Genomic DNA, 22558 nt, shown 5'->3' with positions numbered 1-22558 from the left:
ATTTCTCACATGGAGGGGTGAGCAAAGATTGGCCTTCTCTGCTTTTCCACCCTTACCATTTTAAAATAGTTTTAGTGTTTCAGTGAAGGTGTTCTGTTTTATGTCACCACCTCTTTTTCATTCTTGGTCTCTTCTGAAGCATTGCGTATACTTGGAACATACCATATTCTGCTTCCTTTTCCCACTGAACTTCTATGTGTGGCTTACTACCCTCTCTGTTCCTAGCACACTTGCCTTCCGCCTGAGTTTCTGAATTAAGGGTGTCTGTGATCTCCGTGTTTAAGCATTCTATCCCATTCTTATAACCACATACTGAAAAAGTTTCCAGCTTTTAATTTAAACTTCTATTTGTTCTGTTAAAGGTCAGGGTAGAGACACTGGTTGTTGAACTATAGTGCACAGATAGTCCTACATGGCTTGTCCATTCCATTTCCTCGGGGGACCAGGATCCACCAATATTACCATAGTGATCACCGATTGTTAAGATAAGCCTTACCATAAGGGTTCAGACTTGAAGACAACCAATATCTGACCCTAACTGCCAAAAGATGATGGTCGAATGACAGTGGCAACTGGTAGGTCCCCCAGGACCCAGTGAATGACTCTCATGTCCACGCACATAAGGACAGCACTAACTGAATTCAGTGAATTAAAAAGAATTAATTAATTAAAAATTAGAGAAGAAGAACATAAAGTTTGGAGGAAGGGTGATGGGGAATCACGTGGGTAGTTGAGGGGTGTGCGGAGTGGATATGATCAAGATAAATCACATATAAATCTATGAACTTCTAAAAGAGTAAATTAAAATTAAAATAATTCAGAGTGTAGTTATAAGAATGAGGATAATATATATAAGCACAAGATCGCAAACTACGCCAGGGAAAAAAAAAACCTGAAGTGACCTATAGACCACCAAGATTCTGCTAAGAAAAGAAGTGGAGTCAAGGTATGCTCACAGTATATGCAATTCCTCTGAAGAAAGCAAGAATGAGAAATAGATGATGAGACAAAACAAAAGAGCCTACACAGGAAAAATAAAAAATAATCAAAGGGGCACAGGAGAAAAGCAGAGAAAACAAACACCGACCACTCCTATGAGTGACAGAAATGTAGGACAGCCATCAGTAGGTGGAATAATGAAATCTCACTATAAAGAGACTACTTCTGACTTGGAGAACATAGGATCTGGAAAAAGAAGAGATATAACAACAGCATGGAATTTATTGCAAAATCGTATTGTGCCACAGAAATGAGCATGGCAATCCATGGGCATGACATACCCGTTCAGCAGACCACAAATAGTATGAATTGCCAACCAACTGCCGGCAAGATCGCAACAGGCATCAACAGTTACCCTGGCTAAATTCTGAAGGCATTTTGACAAGGAAATGTTTTTCTAGTCTCTGTAGGATTTCTGAAAATTATTGATTTAGGATAAAATGGTCTCCATGAAAGACCCTTTTGTTAAAACAAAACATAAAAGTCTGCTACTTCGCTGCAGAGAGTTTGAGGAACACCATCCTATAGCTGATTGTTGGTGGCAGCTTCCTGGAGAAGGAGAAATATGTAAGTAATCTCAAGACGAGATAGTGAGGAATAGTGAGGATAGTGAGGAATAGTGAGGAAGCGGAAGACAGAGCAAAGTTAATCATGGTAGTAGGAAGGGTTTGTGAGTAGTCACTCTCCTCTTTCCAGTTAAAGCTTGTTTTTCCTTTTTAAGTACATGCCTTCCCTCCAGAAAGCCAACATAGTCTAGAAGATCGTGACATAGGCTGCCAATGAATTCATCCTCCCTCCATTGAGATTGGTCTGGGAAGGACACAAAACCATCCAAGTTCCCTAGACCTAGTAAGGCTACGTTCACACAAGTGTGTCTGCTATTTGTGACAACATCAATCTTCCAGCGCCAGTCAGAAGTGACACAACAGCATGAGGACCCAGGAAACTCAAGGAGAACTCAGTAGGAAGGTCATGTTGCCGATGTCAGGTGAGGTCTGAAGAGAATTATTTCATATGCAGTGCCTCGATTTCTTGATAATGCCAAAAATGCACTCAGCAAATCAGGAAGCCAAGAGCGCTCAGTTGCAACTCTGCTATGATGGGGGAAATAAACTTACTGAAAAGGGTCACGTGACTGATCGGGGACATGATTGTGTGATCTCATGGTCTTCTATTAACAGTATATCTTCAGGAATTATGTACGAGGGGAAAGAGCTCAGACATGAGATCTAGGGGCAAAACCATTAAGAGATGGAAAGTGAGCTAAGTTTTGAGTGTGTGAGAGCATCCAGCAAGGGTAGGAGGAAGCACCACACTTGGGAGGATAAACCTGGCTATCAGCAAGTGCAACTGGAAAATAACCAAAAGAAGGAAAACATGGATGATCCAATGGAGTTCCTGCTCCATGAAACAGAAATTGTTTACCAGTCAAGAAGGATAAGAGCCCTTATTGATTATTAAACGCATAGTAGTCAGCCTTGCAGCTGTAAGACATTCTGATGGAAAATATCCCACAGAACCTAGGATGCTGGGTGTCTTTCTTTTTCTTTTTCTTTTTTTTAATTAATTAATTTATTTATTAAAGATTTCTGCCTCCTCCCCGCCACCGTCTCCCATTTCTCTCCCCCTCCCCCAATCAACTCCCCCTCCCTCATCAGCCCGAAGAGCAGTCAGGGTTCCCTGCCCTGTGGGAAGTCCAAGGACCACCCACCTCCATCCAGGTCTAGTAAGGTGAGCATCCAAACAGCCTAGGCTCCCACAAAGCCAGTATGTGCAGTAGGATCAAAACCCAGTGTCACTGTTCTTGACTTCTCAGCAGTCCTCATTGTCCGCTATGATCAGTGAGTCCGGTTTTATCCCATGCTTTTTCAGTCCCAGTCCAGCTGGCCTTGGTGAGTTCCCGATAGAACTTTTTTTTTTTTGTAAGCGGGGGGTGGGGGGGTGGGGGTGGGGTGGGGGTGGGGGGCTGGCCAGCAGGGAAATCTGATCCTGTTTTTTTTTTTCTTTAGGAAAAAACTTAATCAAGGCCTTGGGCACAGACAAGAAATGGTACTTAAGGAAAGTGAAACAGAGTCCAATTCGTTATTTATAATAAGCAATTATGCTTTCAGAAGTAAATGGAGTTGATATGAATCCTGACAAGACCATGTAAAATGAGCAGGGAAGACAGGAGAGTAGAGAAACTTCACTCTGTTTACCATTTGTACATGCACACTGTCACAAGAAGCAGGGCAGAGGCCGAGTTCTCAGAATTCACCTTCCAGTAATCTTCCCAGAGCTAATAAGCATTCTGACAAAAGATGCATACCTCGAATCTAGTAACTTCGATTTTTCATCTGATAATTCAAGTCACATGTTTTTATTTTAACATGTCTATTATAACTTATTTATAAAGCTAGTTCTTTCTCCATGTCCACTCAGCCTCAGCCTTGCTTTCTGACTTACGATTTGATCAATGTTACCATTCAGTTCTCCAATTATAAATATTAACACTCTTATTCTCATGGTTCTTTGTGAGGGTTAATGAGATGGTCAGAATGTGCCCACAAGGTTACTGCTAAGAGTTATCACCTATTTTTAAAGTCATTTCTGATTTATATACCCATTGTTGCACATTTGTATAGAATGGAGTTCTTGAAATACCATTAGCTTAAGGTTAACCCTGGGTGATTTCTGCCTGGTAGGATTAGAAGCAATATGTGAATTTTAATACTTCTGTGTTTTTCTGCACTGCCTAAATCTTAATCATTAGTATGCATCATATTCGGGCACATCATTATTATTCTTGGAAAATATAACCAATTATCGACACGCTAATGTAAATGGCCCACTTGCACACACATGACATTTTGTTCTCTGTGCTCTGCGACAGCTTCCCAGACCAAGGCTGTAAAGCCCACATGGGTCTTTAGGGCTTCAGAGGCTCTCATTTCTTCTCTTTTGCTCTCTCAGTGTTCAAAGGCTCCATACTATCGGACCAACAAAAGGACTGACATGAAATCCATTTGACTTCCTTGATGTAATATTAAAGTTCAGGAGAAAAGCACTTCCTTCCCACAAAAACGTAAGGAAAAGAACAAAACCAGGTGGCGATAAACATCCTTCCAGAAACTGAAGCAACAGGGAAACCACAGATGCCTTTGAATGGAAAGTAGATGTAAAATTGATTTGGAGATGAAGGTTCCCATATTGTATGCCATTGGAAGAGAGAAAATAATAACTTCAGTGGGATTTAAAATACATGTATTTGTTTACTGCCTAGAAGATAAAAGATTACTTTCTCTAAAATGTCTACAAAAACTGTAGCGAGTACCATGAGCTGGGACCTTAGATTATCTTCTAAAGAGCCTTGCTGTGCCTGGATGAGCTGGTCACTGCCTCCCCTCACACCATGGAAGCAGGACAGCAGGGACAGAGCTGAAGGGAACTTTCCCCCCACTGTCTTCCTAGTCAAGGCAGTTACCCCTTAGTGCTCACGGGAGGGGTGCAGGGCACAGATAGATAAAGCTATCACTGAAACCGCTCAGGTAAAGAGGCCTATTTATAGGACACACATATCCTTCCACTGCCTGGACTCATTTTAGATTACATATATTATAATAAAATCTAAATATTCTGCACTGTTTAGGGATCAAGTACAAAAAAAAATTAATCTATATATAAGTACAGTTCCCCCCAAATAGTTTCCTGCCTCTGTTGGCTGAATTCAAAGATGCAGAGTCATGGGTACAGAAGTAGATAGTATTTGAAATGAGGCCATGGAATGTATTAAGGATGCTGATTCTGACTCAATATCTGTCACTCCCCCAACCCACATGTGCCCTGTGTATTTCACCTTCTGTGACAGCTTCTCCTTCTTAGCATCACCTCATCATTTCTGCTGCAGAATGCTCACCTCCTGTCCAGAGTTTCTGATGCTGCAGATTGTGATTTTAGCCACTCATCAAAACAACTCCTGAAATAATCTCCAGGAAACCCTCCAATGTCTGTGGCATTTCTCAAGCACTGCCCCACTCTTTGCTTTCTGCTCAGTTCCTTGAATTCACATTTCAAGCTTCAGAATTCTACGGTTTGACATTTAAGGAGATTAATTCATGCCATTTTCAAAAATATAATTTGTCCGCAAATAAGTTTCTTTACCTACACTAATCGACAATACATTTCATTTGTTTCATAAAGACACTTTTCTTTTTTTGAAAATAAGACATTTAAATCAACTAAACTTTCATGCTGTTTATATACACTGAAATGTACTTATATTCTTAAATTCTTACATATTTCTTTTAAAATAAATTTCTTTCTTTATTTTGTTAAAGAAGAAAACAAACATCTTTTTTTTTCATTATACATGCCAATCCAAGTTCCCACTCCCTCCCTTCCTCCCATTCCCTCCACAAATGCTCCCACCCCACCCCCATCCTCTCCTCAGAGGGTAAGGCACATTGCTTTGGGGAAGGTCCTGGGCCCTAGCTACTATATCTCGGCTGAGCAACATATCCCTCCAAGGAGAATAGGTTCCTCAAGAAAATGATAGACCTGGAGTAACAAACCCAATACCTTTGCATCTGTAGCACATGTGATATCTTTAAATACACAAAACAATGCCATAGTTCAATGCGGCAGCAAATAACTGGAATGAATGGCTTCACTTCTGCCTCAGTTTCTAGGAACTTTGGAACACTGTTTAGAGCATTTTAAGAGGTAAAATAATAGTATACAGTAATTGAGCTTTACAATTTGCTAATTATCTCAGTAACTGTGAGAAAACCTGGCGAGCAACTAATACCCTCTTTAAAAAACCTAATTCTCAGGAATTCCACTGATGTACATTTTGTCTGAAGAACCGAGAAGATACGTAGTCTACGGTCATTTCAATTTCTGAATTTGCCTTTTATCTAACAAGCACACAGCCTACAGGATCACTGCTCAATAACAAACATCTAGGTATATCATGATGGCCATATTAATTTTCAGCATTTAGTATTAAAACACTTTATAACTTCCCACTACAAAGGGAGGGGGACTAGCCTTTTAGAGATTTCTGTGCTCTTATTAAGTGCTACTATATCACATAAAGAACATGGCTTATGGCTGCAGAAGCAGAATTGCCTAGAATTCTAACAGAATGATAACATTTCCACACTAGATAAAACGAAACAGCAGCTAATTTACATAAGCATCCTTCTGTTTGCAAATGTTTGGAATGAACTTATTGTACGGACTCACATCACCAAAGACCAAGTCTAAAATTCCAGGAAACTTCTTACGAAAGCTCTGTCCAGAAGTGAATTTATCATTGGAGCCCATGTTGTAATGAAAATTTCATAGCTGAATAAGTGAGATGGGTTATAGAAAATACTTCTGAACTTTGCAAACTAATTCTTTACATTCTTCTTGCGCCACAACCAGAAAACTTGGCAAATTCTCATAGGCATTATAAAATTACTCCGAAATGTCCTAATAATTTAGAATTCTCAACCATCTCGGGTGTTTCAGAAATATATTACGTAAGTGTAACTTTTCCAAGGTGTTTTATGGTTCCACAGAGGTCAGTATGAACATGTTTCAGCCCTGATTCCTTTTTCTTTGATACAGTAGCAGACATTATATATTTTCTCCCCAGTGAAGTTACAAACTAATAAAAATATTTCACAAAAGCTTAGTGTATGACATATTCATCAGAAACAACCTAAGCATTAATCAGATTACTCCGTTAATTTGAAATCTTTCTTTATCATGACTCATTAGGTCTCTTAATGGAACAGCTCGCTCTTCATTAACTTCTAGCATGCTACTCCCCAAGGAATTTTTAATAGTCTGCATGCCTTTCTTTTTGATCCTAGGTTTGATTTTTTTTATTAATTTTATTTTTTATTTAATTTATTTATTTATTAAAGATTTCTGCCTCCTCCCCTAGGTTTGATTTTAAAAATAGGAAAAAACTTCACAAAATATTTTGCTTCAGACTGCACTTGTGGGAAACTCAAGATTATGTCAAGGCATAATCATCGTGGTGCTATTCTTTACGGGTCTGTCAAACATTTCCTTTTCTGTACATTCACCGGGCTAGCAGTACTGAATCTCTTGTGCGCCTGCAGAAAATGTCATTTGCTCCCAGTGAAACTCTCAGGGTGGCTACTGCAAACCATCACTGGTTACAGCGTCTGAAGCAAGCAAAATAAAATAAAATAAAATAAAATTCCTGAAAAAGATTTGGAGTGGTTTGTTTCTGTTTTTCGCCTAACAGTGAAAGGACTCAATTATTGCCAAATATAACAACTAAGGCAGACTCCAGAGTTGACAGAATACTGTCTAAGTTGAAAATATCACATTAATAATATGATTCTGGTGTATCACATCAAATGCAATGATAGATAGAAGATAGATAGATAGATAGATGATAGGTAGATAGATAGATAGATAGATAGATAGACAGATAGATGATAGATATCAAACATATATATGTTGAATATATAACAAGTATATATATATATATGAAATGCAATGACATATATCTAGAGAGAGAGAAATACATACACATAGAAAACTATGGGATGGATAGATAGATGGATGGATAGATAGATGATAGATAGATAGATAGATAGATAGATAGATAGATAGATAAAATTATACATTCTTCTACACTTGTTTGTAACTTATAATCAACTATGCAGGTCCATGTAATCAGGAAGCTCTTCAACAAAATATTTTTTGAAAAAAACAGAAAAATCACATCAATCTGATTTGAGTTAATAAAGTAGAAATTTCAACCAAGATAGGTTGCAAAGTGGCTATTCCAATTATACTGCAATGAGTTTCATCAACTATAACTAGAAAATTTTAACAGCAGTGGAGTTCAGGGTACAATGTTTATTCTTGTGATGTGCAAAAAGAACACATTCCATATCTATGTTTTTATTTTCCTATTCCAAATCCTTTTGAATAGATTTAGCTAAAAGTTTCGAACAGCAAAAGCCAAGATGTGGTGTGTGTGTGTGTGTGTGTGTGTGTGTGTGTAATGTGAAAATAGATAGATAGATAGATAGATAGATGATAGATAGACGATAGATAGATAGATAGATACATAGATAGATAGATAGATAGATAGATAGATAGATAGATAGATAGATAGCTTGATTTTGTTTTCTGTTTCTTTATATTTGTTTTTGAAGCCAAATAAGAACTTATAGATTAGCTGGGCAGTAGTGGTGCACATCTTTAATCCCAGCACTTGGGAAGCAGAGGCAGGTGGATCTCTGTGAGTTTGAGGACAGCCTAGTATACAAGAGCTAGTTCCAGGACAGGCTCCAAAAGCTACGCAGAAACCTTGTCTTGAAAAACAACAAACAGGGGCTGGAGAGATGGCTCAGTGGTTAAGAGCATTGCCTGTTCTTCCAAAGGTCCTGAGTTCAATTCCCAGCAACCACATGGTGGCTCACAACCATCTGTAATGAGGTCTGGTGCCCTCTTCTGGCCTGCAGACATACACACAGACAGAATATTGTATACATAATAAATAAATAAAATATTTAAAAAAAAAGAAAAACAACAAACAAACAAAAAAGAGCTTATACAGTATAGAAGTTTAGAGGATTGAGAAAGGGTAGTCAGAAGGTGCATAGCTTAATGAGAGAGCAATCCTCAAAGCATACCGAGAGGAGAGCACACACAGCTAGGTTCCTGTAGGAGACTCAACATCACTAGGAAATATTGACAACTGATGGAATTCCCTCGTTAAATTTTTCTTTGAAATTTATAGTTCAGGGTCTTTCTCGGCACTTACAGAGTTCTCCCCCAAGAGTCTCTATTCTTTTTCTGACAGTTATCTCTCTTCAGGAAAACCACAAGTTTAAGGTCAAAGTCTATGTTTCTATTTACATTTGTTCATTTTTAGACTCTAGAACAAAAGAATGCCCATTACATAAAATAACATGGCAATGTACTTAAGAATACATTGTTTCATACCTTATGCTATGAGTTTATTTTATATGTATATATTATGTATTTATTTTATACTTATAACATGAATTGCAAATGATATGTACATATAAAGACATGAGTATATACTTTCTGAGGAGTGATTTTTAAGGCCTCTCATACTCTAGGCAAGTGTTCCACTACTAAATTACAACTCCAAGAGTCCTTTGAACATATCCTAAATATAAACATTTAATAAAAGTATTAAGGCATGTGGATTCAAGAAGAGGTATGCATTTTAAAATAAACTATTTAATAAATATATGAAACATTTGTCACAAGTCTTTATTCAGGAAATCATTGTTAAATGAATAGCACAACAAACTGATTGAAACGAAAATCTGGCAGTATTCAACCTTCATAGAAAAGACAACTTAGCGCTCCTCTGTCAGAAATGGGAGGGCACGGAAATGCAGCTTCCTTGTGGGTGATGTCTTTGAAAGTTTCTGCTTTAATGTTCTAATTATAGCAATGGGGGGGTGAATATAAAATCCATCTTTTAGATCCTGACAGCCTTATTTTCAAAATGTGTTCAGACTCTGTGACTCTTCTCTAGCCCCTAATCTCATTCAAGTGGCAATCACATCTGGCCCGAACTCAGTGAATAAATTTTTTGGCTACTTATGGTCAATTTTAGTTAAAAATGTGTCTCAGAAATCAGGCACACTAATAATCCGAGGCGCTAAGGAGCCTGAGACAAGTGTTACAGGCTGAGGCTAGCGTGGCATCAACAGCAAGACCCGTTCTCATAAAACAAGAGGAAGAATAGAAGAAAGGGGGAGGGAAGGAGGGAGGAAAGGAGAAACGTTTAGACAAGGCAACTGAGATGTCAGAGCTCAATGCTGCCCTTCATTGTCTTGTACATTGTTCATCACCCTGTGACTCCATGAGTATTTGAAGGGTTGTCATGAGATGCTGTATTCAGTGAGGGTATGAGATTAAACTTGTAAACCATCTCTTCTACTGGGAGTATACCACCATATGGCTATCGGGCGCATACCTTTAATGCTATCACTCAGGGAGCAGAGGCAGGCAGCATGCATATCTCTGTGAGTTCTAGGCCAGCTAATGCTCTCACGAGAGACATTTTTCTAAAAATTGGTAGCTGCTTCAATAGGGTTTTTATCCAATTATTGATTTGTACTTTAAATTAGTTAAATCTGGTCTAGTATGTTGAAAAACAGGTTATAGGTCACAATTGGAAAGCAGGAGCTTTTGAATTCCTTGACTATAGAGCATAATTCTGCAGAACAAAAAAGTGTTTGCCACATGCATTCTGGGAGTTTCTTCCTTTTTATATTTATTCTATTTCTAAAGGCGGGCTTCCGATGATCTACACAACATTGATCTCAGAATACATTCTTTTTCCTTAGGTTATAACCTGTAAACTAAAAAGCATTGCTACAGAATACACAGGAAATGCTGATAATTTCCAGTGAATTAGCACTAATGCTGTCACAACACATAATAAAATATCAGAACTAATGAACCTTACATAAACTGACACATATTCAATAATAACCTGCTATTCTGTATCCACATGTGGTTCAAAATGATTTCAATACAAAGATCAAGAACAATATTTTACATCAGTTACTTTGTAAAATGAAAGGGGCTGAAACTAAAATGCACTCTTAAAAAGAAATTAAAGGGACAGGAATATTCATGTAGAAAATTAAAAATTAAAGATTTCTCAAATGACCATTATCATGTATTTCACAGGGCACAACTGCCATTCTAAAACATTTATGTCAAATTAATCTCCTTAATATAAAACCAGTGCATGCCAAAGGTAAAGTGATGGCAATATTCTAACAATACTATTTTTTCAGCCTTTATGAAAGTAGTTATATTCCTTTTCTCAGTATATAATCTGTTCCTATGTTGCACCTATTATTATCTGATGTTTATCACCATATTTTATGACTTATTATTTCCTACCACTCTGTAAACTTATTACTAATGCTTGTGCCATTAAGATGGCTTCCTAGGAGGCCTAATGATTTCCTCTGCTGGTCAAGATTAGCTCTCATGGAACTACAGAGATCATTAAAATCTCGTATGTTTAGTTTACGACTTAAGCGACTCTTCTGTCATCCAAAAAAGTCTTCTCAGTTTCCCTTTCCAGTTTTGTCCGTCATGAGACTTATGAGAAGTCCTCTGTGCAAACTCCCCAAGTTATAATGTCAATATTCAGTCAATTCTAGTCTCGATACTGTGAGGAAATCATTTTGTAGGAGTGCTTTATGCCTACACTCAATTGATACTTTAGAAATAAGGCAATTATTCTAGATAATCTAGGCAGGCCTGACACAAGCAATTGAAAAATCCTGGGAAGCCGGGCGGTGGTGGCGCACGCCTTTAATCCCAGCACTTGGGAGGCAGAGGCAGGCGGATCTCTGTGAGTTCGAGACCAGCCTGGTCTACAAGAGCTAGTTCCAGGACAGGCTCCAAAAACCACAGAGAAACCCTGTCTCGAAAAACCAAAAAAAAAAAAAAATCCTGGGAACGAAACAGAGATGAAATTTCTATTTCTCAAAGAAAGAAGGGAATTCTACCCCTATGATCTGCAAGGTCAGCACCTGGCAAGAACTTTCAACGCCCTCTAATTTCAATGGTCCATTATGATTCTCTCTCTCTCTCTCTCTCTCTCTCTCTCTCTCTCTCTCTCACACACACACACACACACACACACACACACACACACACACACACACGCGCGCGCGCGCCTCTCTCCCCCCGCCCCTTCCCGCTTATCATTTCTCTTGTCTTGGTTATGGTATCAATTGCTGTGATAAAATTCCATGACCAAAAACACTTTGGGGAGAAAAGGGTTTCTTACAACTTTCAGATCATACTCCATAACACTGAGGGAAGTCGCAGCAGGAACTCAAGGCAAGAAACGCTGCTTACTAGTTTGCTCTGTCAGCTTTCTTATATAACTAAGGACTAACTACCCAGAGTTGACACCCAGACTGAGCTGGGCACTCCTACATCAACCCTTAATCAAGAAAATTCCCAACAAACTTGCCTATGAGCCAATGTTATGGAGTCTTTTTCCTAACTGAGAATTCCTCTTCTTAAAATAAGCAGCTTGTGTCAAATTGACATAAAAGTAGTGAACGCAATTCTAATGATCCAACTTGGGTGACCAATCTTTGATAAATTGTTTCAGCACTTGTAGTATTCCAGCTGCATCCGATGTGTGCCTTCTTCACTGTGCTCATGCTAAAACTTCTTCACTGTGCTCATGCTGCCACACCTGTCGGATGGAAACGGCACTCCCTGTTGTAAACTTTGGGAATCCTACCTCAGAGGGTGACGTACTATTCTCTGAGTCTCTACAACTTCCCATGAGTGTCATGTGAGTGGCAGAGAACATGGTATGTGCTGGTTGGTTTTTGTCAACTTGACATAAGCGGGAATCACCTGGGAGGAGCCTACCATGGTGACGAATCCCCTCCACGAGACCAGCCTCCAGGCATGTCTGGGTTACACTTTCACGACTGATGACTGATATGGGAGGGCTCAGCCCACTGTGAGCAGTGCCAGATCTAGGCAGGTGGTTCTGTATAGTACGAGAGGGCAAACTGAGAACAGGGAACAGGTCAGTATTCCTCCATGGTCTGCTGCCTCTTGGTTGGTTCCTGCCTTGAATCCTTGCCCTGGCTTTCCTTGATGGTGGGCTGAAACCTACCACTCAAATAACCTCTTTCCTTCCCAAGTTGTTTTGGTCAGTGGTTTATCACAGCAATGGAAACCACACAAGGGCATATTGTGACCTTTATGATGGCTATCATGCTTACTGATGATAATAGACATTACACAAATATAAGCATTTTCTACAGAGCTCTGGGGTATACCAACGTTCAGTAAAGCTTTAGCCAACAATGCTTTATATACAGTAAGCATTTAAATCATGCATACATTCCCTGTTATTATCACATTCAGTTTATAAAAACATAAAACTTTAAAGCCAAATAAACCCCAGTTTTTCAGCTTTCTCAACTAACAGTGCAAAATATTCAGTGTTTCATTATTTGTTTCCTAACATAAAGTTATGATAACATTGCTATTCAGTATACGAGGCCATCAGAAACATCAATAGTAACAGAAGTCATGTAAAAATTCACGAGCACCATAATCTCCTGTGTCGATAAGGGTTGAATGAAATATATGTCAGTGACAATGTCCGACATTGATACATAAATCATTTATAATAAAAACCGACTATAGGACTGTCATTTTGATAAGTTTTGTGAAAAATAATAAGTTTTGTAAAAATAATTAGTACATGGTTGCTAATATTTATTGGGGATTTATTTTATGTTATATGTTGTTTCCAACTTCATCTACCTTCTTTTTATCTAAAACTACTCGTGTAAGAAGACCCTAAGAAGATACATAGATCTAACCAACATAAGTAGTAGAAAAAGACAAGATCTCCTGAGTAAATTTGGAGCATGGGAACCTTGGGAGAGGGTTGAAGGGGAGGAAAAGGGCAGAAAGGGGAGCGGAGAAAAATGTAGAGCTCAATAAAATTCAATTAAAAAAAGAAGTTGCTGTTATTGCCTCCCTTATTCTTGAATGCACAGTCGAGGGACAGAAAAATTAAATGGTCTGCCCAGTGATACACAGCTAAAATTTTTAGGTAGGCTATCGGTCAAAGCAGTCTAGTTCCGTGGGCTGTAATCTCCCATCCTGTACTACACCACTTCCTGTGAAAATGAACTGACTTTTCAGATGGTAAAGGTCTAACGAGAAGAGAACACATCTTTAAAACAGGTTCACTAAAAAGACAAGCACTGCAAAGAAGGGAAATGAATGTTCTTCAATTGCTGCAATGCTACTTGGTGTTCCCATGATATATATCCTCACAGATTAGGTAAAATAAAACAGATGAGACTAACCCGCTTTCCCATAAAAAGCTGCATAACTCTAAGTGCACATAATAACACCTAGTGCTTTATTCATTTATTAAACAGTGTCTCTGTGTGAAGCCCTGCCGCTAAAACCCTATGAATTGATTGATGCTGGTCTCTGTGTGGGAAGCGCTCTATAGTTTTTCATGACTGTCAGTAATTTTACAGTTATTGTCTGGTACAGTGCAAGCCACTGAACCCCGGCTACATAACAGATCTCCATTGTCGCAGTACCCCTGCAGTACTAAAATAAAAGGTAGTTCTAATTAGAATAGAGTCTCCCAATACTAACAAACTGGAGTTCCAATACGACGCATTTTCCTTACAGAAAGATGAAATAGCCCTGATAACTTCAGCTAAAGGATGTCACTGTACTATGACTGTCAAGGCCTGATTATGCAGCCTAAAATAACAATAGCTGTCTTAAGCTATATGTGTGTGTGTGTGTATATATATATATATATATATATACACATATATATATATCACATGCTCTTTATGATAAATACTTAGCAGGATAGGCAATAAATTTTTTCAGGTTCAATAACTATGATAAGCAGTGGCAATCAGCCTTCATACCAATCATATAGGGAAATTAATAAGCATACAACAATTTCAGGACTATTTCTGAGGCATGGGAAGTATTAGAACATTTTTATTTCTCTATGAAATCACATTTTTTTCTGTCCCTATCAAATCCCAGTTCAGAGTAGCACATTCTGTGGTCATTTCGTCCTCAATCCTATTATATACATCTTCTTGTCAACAGGGACATGAGCCAGCACTGCTGAGGGTCCCACTAAGCACAGTTGATTTTCTGCTGGATAATGTTTTTCATTTTATTTTCTAAAATAATCCCTGAGTCTATGCTCATTATATCTCGGAGTATAGTTTGTTAACCTATAAAAACCATAAGTTCTCCTTTAAATATTGAAGTTTCCTATGCCCTCCATGTTGTCTTCAGAGTCCAGCAATTTGAGCTTGTCTTAACCCAATATTTAAAATCTCAAATATTACATTTTTCATGCCTCTGCAAAATTTCTAATCAGATTTCTCTGTAAACAAGTTCAGATCTTTTGCTAAATACAATGACTCGTCTCTCTTTAATGGACCTTTTACAATTTATGTCCCTTCAAACAGCAGATGCAATCTTTAAAACGATGGCACATGCATTAGTGTTTTGGCTGCCTCATCAAAACACAGTAATCCAGGAAAGAATAAAAAAAAAAAACACATTTTATGCTTTTATGTTTTCCATTTCATTTGCTTATTTTCTTGGATTCCAAGTACACGTTAAAATTGCATCTCACTTTCCTAGATGAGTTTTTATTTGTTTTTGATGAACCACAATATTAAAATGCATTTAAAGGAAGTCAATTTTAAGTTGTTTAATTTCCCAGAGTCTGTGACATTGCAAAATAACTTAAATAAGAGTCCAACTCATAATAAGAAAAAGCATGAATTAAAATACATAGATCGAGAAACTGCAAAAGGTACACATTTCTTTTTAAATTAATTTAGAGATTAAAATGATTTCAATAAGTCATTTAATAAGTGATGAATTTAATAAGTAATGTTACATTACTTATTTAAGCAATGTCAAATTAGTTTCAAAGATCACTTACCAGGAAACGTTGACGCATTAGCAATTTTTCTAAAATTAGCACAATTATTCAAAACAACACATAACAAAGTAAAATCAGATAATATCCTAATAACTATTTTACCTTTGCATTATAGGGGATGTAATGTTTTGATAAAGCTTCAGGTGTATGCATCCATGTTTTGTCTGTAACAGAGAAAATGAAGTATTGGATTAAACCATCAATTTTTATAATGAGGTTTATATATTCTTACCTGAAGGAAATCTATACTGGGGAAGGCAGTCGAATCTTCTGAACTTTCTTGAATTAAGAAAGTAAAATGTTGTAAATGGAAATGATTCAGGCATTTATCTTTTTCTTACTATAGAAGTCACTCATGAATGATTGGGGTGTTGCTATGTAGCCAAAGCTGGCCACAGCCAATTTGTTGTCCTTCAGTTATCCACGCTTGCTCTTCCCCTGGTTCTCATTTTATAAGAACAACATAGTGGGGCTATGAGCAAAAACAATTATGCAAGTTAAGACAAGTACCTGTCTTCTTTTATTTAATGCTTTCATGAATGCCAAGGTATATTTCATCATTTCCAGATAATAAAAATAATCTGTCCTTTTAGAGTTACGATAACTTTAGCATCAGAATTTGTGCATTTTAAAGGGAAAATACATTAAGGGAGGAGGTGCACTTGAATGAAGTTGAAATACATTAGTGATTATGTTCTCATGGAATGTCATTAAGATAATCCTTATTTTAAATTAGAAAAAAATAGTTGAATGTCTACTATCAGAAGTTTTGAACATGAATAATATTAAGCATATTCATTGGAAATGTAGATAAACGTAATGAAATATTAGAAATAAAGTATTTCAGAAGGGATATATTGAAGGGCAGGAGAGTAGGCTTGGCAGTTAGAGTGTTTTCAGAGCAAGCATGAGGCCCTGAGTTCAGATCTGTAGTATAGATGTAATGGTGGCCCCATCGCACTTCTCATTGCAGAGCTGGGTAAGCAGAGACACGAGGAGCCCTTGATCTCACTGTCTAGCTGATCTCATTAAGGTAACGAGCTCCAGCTTCAGTACAAAACTGTGTCTCAAAAATTAAGACAGAGAGTAACTGACAGAGACCCAATATCAACATCTGGCCCCCACACATACATACATACATACGCAAAAACATGTACACAGATACAAAGTCAGATTTTCATACTAATATGTATTGCATGCTGCTTATATTTATATTATCTATATTTTCATTCAATGTTGTATTTTACTTATACATTCCATGTAATTCGCAAATACTATAGTAAATGTATAAGGGGAAAAAGTAGCCAAGGTTTACATAAGGCAAATTTATCATCATTAATAGTTTTAATTGCATTTGTTGGTGTAAGACTTTTAAATATATGGGTATATCTTATTTCTATTAGAGAAGTTTTATGTATATATTATTCTTCAGGGTACCTTAAAATCAGAATCAATACGACAAATAAAACAGAATTTTAAAATATGACTTGTTGTTTTGTGTTTCTAACACAAGATCTCACAATGTATCCGTGAATGGGCTGGATTTCATATGTAGACCAAGCTGATGTCAAGCTCTAAGAGATCCTTCTGCCTTTGTCTCCTAAGTACTGGGAACGAAAGTGCATGCCAGTAGAAACAATAAATAAGTGCACACAGAAAGGGAACACTGGTTACCAACAAAGTATTTTCATGCAGGTAAAGTTACAATATAACTAAAGTGTTCTATTGTCGTTCCCCCTGCTGAAAGTATTTGATACTTTACTATCCCTGCTTAGCTCTACCATAGTCAGGCAGAGACGCTTGGTTTCAAACATTTCTTTCCTGTATTATTAACTGAAAGTTCAACAAATACACAGGTAAAACCAACAAAGTATTTTCAAAATTAATTTGAGGTGATTTTAAAATTACATTAGCAGAAGCCAATATGATTTCATTAATATGTGTTTTAAAAACTGAAGGAGCAGAAAGGTTTATATATATATGGCTTTTTACCTTTCTATATATATATATGTGTGTGTGTGTGTGTGTGTATTCAGAAATATATGTATATATATTCCTATAATTTCACTTGTTTTAGGACAATACATAATACCTATATTAAACACATTTATATGCTAGCATGTTTCTAATATAAAATATTGAAAGATCAATACATCATGGCTATATCTATTTCTCTGCGCATAATATAGAGTACCTACTTCTACTATATTACATTTAATATTAATGTTAATGATTATAAAATAAAATTTCCATAAAGAAAAAAATAACTTAATAGTTTTTGAATGCTGAACATTATTACAACTAAATTTACTCATCAAAATGTCAATTGACAAACTAAAGAAAACAAAAGTGAAACCAGTCACAGTCTAACTTAGAGGCGGAACAAAACACTGATCAAGAATTTCCTGACTAGGATAATCATTAAACTTAATGAGGATTGATAAATTGGGGAAGAATAAAGCACTGTAAGAAATCACAAGTGTCTGTATTTCCAGTTTCCCCTCACTGTCCACAAACGTGCCAAACTCATGTTCCATTGACTACGTCAATGCGAAACAATTCATATCTCTTTCAAGTAAATACTGAATTGAAGATGGGGGCTTTGTGAGTCAGACAAATATAATCAGATCTATGTCTAGCAAAAAATCTGGTCTTTGTGAACTAGCTGATGAATGTGACCTAAGTATTTTACTGCAGACACGTGTGTTCTGAGGCTGGTTCTAGATTTTGCTATTACAAAAAGGAAAAACTATTTCCCTGTTAGTGGGTTTTAAATCAGAAGCATACACGGAATTCTCAACTCTGCTCCCTGTGAAAGAGTTACAATTACTTCCACTTTTATTTCTGGTCTTGTCGTGTTGTATGTACCAGGGCATCTTTGGCTCACTTTATTTGCATCCATAAAGTGCTTGGCTAGCATGCACGGAGCCCTGAGTTTGCTCCTTGGCACCTCAAAAACAGGTGCAATGGCACATGCCTATAATTACAACCCTTGTATCATGGAGGGCAGATGATCAAAATTCAAGTTCATTCTCATAGGCCAGAAGGAGATTACTCAATCCTGGATTACTCAAACAGAGACTGAAGTTGGGTAGAGCACACTTCATCTGGCTTCACTAAATAAAATGAAACACTAATGCTGTAGTTTCTAGCTCTGGACTATCTATTTTCCATATATTAAATAATTATGGTTATTTTTACTGTTGGGTCACTTTTTATTACCCAAAAAACTTAAAGTCAATTTCCAAAATTGATACAATAATTATATTTTCTATACCATTCTTTGACAGCTTATAATATCTACTTAAATTTATAGTGTAGAATGAAACTTGCAATTGCTTATCTATAATCTTATCGTCGATTTCAGATAAATTATTTTATGCAATTTCATAGCATAGCATACAATTGCCAGAGAACATATAAAATATTTATATCATTATGAAATAAGCACAATAACTTACTATTTAATTAGGGGATGACCAAAATGTATTAGTAAGTACCTCTTGTAGATGTGATTTGTCCTAATAGGAAAAGCTAATGTGTTATTTCTGCTTTATTAGCAATAGTGACTTGAGCCAAGTTCTCTTACCTTTCTTCCTGCTGAAGGCCCGGTTCATGATGTGGGTCCGCCCAGCTGCTCTTCTCAGTAACACTAAGTATCCTGTTAAAACACAAACAAAGCATTGTTGACCAACTTTCTCTGTGTTTACAATAGTTTTATCTGCTTTTTATTTTTTTTCTCCGACAGAAGGTCTTGCTAAGTAGCCAAATCTGGCTTCAAATTCAGGGCAATCTTCCTGCCTTAACCTCACAAGTGTTGAGATGATAGTATTCCCCATCACACCCAGCTTTAGTGAATTTTACATTATAGAGCCTTTAAAAGCTGTGAAATAGTCAACAAGCAATTGCCTACCACATGGCAATAGATAAATATAACCATTATGTAATACTATGAGGGACAGAGTTAAGTGCAATATATCTGCTCCTTAATAACTGAGATATGCTTATGGACTTTTTGTTTTGCAAGATGAGCTGTCCAACTCAGATACTTAGCTGATGTTTTCATGTAAAAATTACTTCTAGATACCTTCTCAGAGATACTGCATATTAATAGTGTGTGAAGAAGTTAAGGTTAGCATCTTTATTTGGAAGCCTTTTTGAATGAATGTGGAAGGAGTGTTGTATTTAAGATGCAGACACTCTTAAAGAGATTTTACACTGGTCCTCATGTTTAGTAGGACTAGCTAATGCTGCCATAACATTTCCAGATGACTAAAAAGACGTTTTGGAATTAAAATACTTTATTCTTTCATAACTCACATTGTCATTTTTTAACCACTGCTTCAATTATATAAAGTTAAAATATCTGTTTAATAAAACATCAGGTAGGTAAAATGAAATGTCTGGGTTGGAAAGCCCATTTTGCAGCCAAGTGATTGAACGTGTAAATGTATTTATAAAAGGATTTTACTTTTAAAACCATAATAGTTTTCTTATATATCTCTGCCAAGGAGAAATTCAAAATTGATTGCATTTGTCTTCAACAACTTCAGAAGAAAAGTAACCTACTTCCTTAACTTCACAAATAAATATAATAAACAATATGCATGCCTTGGAGGACTTTGAGCTGACATATTGCAGCACTTAACCCTGTCCCTAAATAGTATTCCATAATGTTTATCTTTATCTATCTTCCAATGTAATCCTGATCACAGAAATCAATGGACATTCACATCTTCAATAAAGGATCCCAGATCTGTGTGCTTCTGTCTTTCAAACATCAAGAGAGCAGGGGGACTCACGCTAAGGCCTCTCCTGTTCAAAGTCCAAAGTCCAGTTGATAGAAGAAAAAGACCAAGCACCGACTATGACTCTGGGAACACTTTCCCCACAACATTCTTCAACTCAGTCTTGCCACTTACTCAGGATGAGTTTACCAACCCTTTCACCCTGAGTGTATCAGTCAGCATAGAAACTCCTATTCCAGAGGCGCTCTCAAAACTCAGACTAGCGCTTAAAACATTGGACTGCACAAAAACACCTCTCATTAATCTCATATTTTCAATAATTTCTCTACTTGCCTAATAGAGGAATTTCTAGCCCAAGGAAAAAGCTGATAAAGTTTAAAAGGAAGATCACCCCCAGGATGAAACTTCCCAAGAACATCCTCATCTCGAATGTATACTCAAGAGGATGTTAAAGATTAGAGTATTATTCACAACCCAGGAAAACACAATTCATATACACAGTCAAATATCAGGAGTGCAACAAAACCAAAAGATGAAATGCAAAATAAAGAGAAAAGTCAACGAAAACTGACCCAGAGAAGGATGGTGGATACGTGAGAGCTGCTATGACCTGCCCTCATGAGACGATCGGGCTAAAGTCAAGGAACTATGAACTGAGAGACAGATGTATTTTCCCAAAACTTCTAGTTAGAATGAGTGGCAGGTAAAAAAAAAAATGCAGTAGAATGAAGAGTGAAACCGAGAGAAGAGTGGACCATAGAGACCAGCCTGAAACAGAGGAAAAGACTAGAAGGAAGCAGAGGAAGAAGGCAGTTGGGAGGGAGAGAACACGTATTCTGAACTGTGGGAAAACTTTACGTGGTCCAAACTTCCTGAAGTCAGAGAGTTGAAGATGGAAGGGAGTATTGAAGCAATGCTATAAAGGGTAAGAATTTTCCAAACTTGGTGAAACTGTAGCCCCAGAGATCCAAGAAGCTCAACAAACCCCAAATCTTTAAAGCAATGCAAAAACTGCACCACAACACATCATCACCCAGTTGCTTAAGTATTCCAAAGGAAAAATAAATCTTAAAGGCATCCAGTGAGAAGAAAGAGGTAAGGGAGACAGAGTAGGAGCTGGGAGCAAAGGACTGAAGAGGGCATTGGGGCAGAGGAGATAAAAATGGACGTTAGATCTAATTAGACTGTATTTATCTTACATTTTCTTTACAACTTATTAACAACAGATGAAATACAGAGGCCACTTTATAATAATTTAGTTTATAAGTGAAATATTTAAAGATCTCTAGAGTCAGTCAACATTGTTGAAATAAACAAAATACGGGGCAGGAATTAAACCACTGATACTCAGAGCTGGTTTAAAAGATTGAAAGTGTGCAGTCTTTTAAGGAAAAGCAGTTTTCTGTCTACTAGTCTGATATATTGAATCTTTGGTTTTTTAAAAACTAAAAATCCAACCATATTGTTATGATAATGGAAACTAGATGTAGATTTAATATTAGAATTTGTAAAATAGTTCTGGGTTTCAGTTTTACTTGTGATTCCATTTTACTTTGTGATTCAATGTTCCAGGAACAGTTTTGAAGTATTAAGGGGGAGGGGCATAAACTGATGAAAACACACATAAGATCAATAGATAAAAGTCACTTTAAGATCTTGTTGTTCACAAAATGAAGCCATCATAATTAAACGTGGTCAATATTCAGTTATAGATAGCAAGGCAAACTTGGAGAAGCACAAAACAAAGGGACAGATAGATATAATGATAGATATAGATATGCTTATCATCTCTTTCCCCTAGCACATGTGTGACCTGGACCAGATCACATTCATAAAAATGTTTGCTATTTCCATAGATATGTTTTAGGACCTTATATATAATGCATTACAACGAGTGTATCAAGATAATAGACAAGCATAACAGGTTTCCTACTTTCACATTCTCACCATATTCGTAGGTAGGAGAGAGTGGACATGGGACTCTGTGACGAGGCAAAGGTCTATGAAAGAGGAACATGCAACGATGGCGCATGAGGTGACACCTGCCTTGTGGCCAAAACTCCTAGTCTCACCGCGAGCCTTCAGAGCACTTCCTGCCGCTCGCTAGGGGTGTGTTTTAGCATGTTCTGCAACGGTTGGAGGAGCAAAGAATGGACTAAAAGGTGCATCTGGGTTCTTGGTTTAATTAATCAAAAAGAAAAGTAAAACTATGCACCCTATCCTTCCTGGCATTTCAGTTCATGAGTTTAAATGGCTTTATTTTGATAACAGTGGGGTTTTTTTTTAT

At 37.0% G+C, this 22558-nt stretch overlaps 1 protein-coding gene and 1 non-coding gene across 5 annotated transcripts in view; one reads left to right on the top strand and one right to left on the bottom strand.

Moving 5' to 3' along the window:
* Positions 1–22558, bottom strand: part of LOC121442184 (PTB domain-containing engulfment adapter protein 1) — a 229989-nt gene that overhangs the window by 65631 nt on the left and 141800 nt on the right. For all 4 annotated transcript variants that reach the window (XM_041643623.1, XM_041643621.1, XM_041643624.1 and 1 more), the window contains exons 2-3: positions 19113–19184; positions 15626–15687 (exon numbers count right to left, since the gene is read on the bottom strand). In XM_041643623.1, coding sequence (XP_041499557.1) covers positions 15626–15687; positions 19113–19140 — 90 coding nt within the window. In that variant the 5' untranslated portion in view covers positions 19141–19184. The remainder of the gene's footprint in view (positions 1–15625; positions 15688–19112; positions 19185–22558) is intronic.
* LOC121442220 lies at positions 17213–17337 on the top strand. Its single transcript, XR_005973537.1, has one exon. It is a non-coding gene; the product is annotated as a small nucleolar RNA SNORA63 (small nucleolar RNA).

The sequence above is a fragment of the Microtus oregoni genome, unplaced genomic scaffold (genome assembly GCF_018167655.1).
Source record: "Microtus oregoni isolate MIOR12 unplaced genomic scaffold, Mior012 000087F_ref0000451, whole genome shotgun sequence".
NCBI lineage: Eukaryota > Metazoa > Chordata > Mammalia > Rodentia > Cricetidae > Microtus > Microtus oregoni.
The sequence above is the reverse complement of the archived record's forward strand: the minus strand, read 5'-3'. Positions and strand labels throughout refer to the sequence as shown.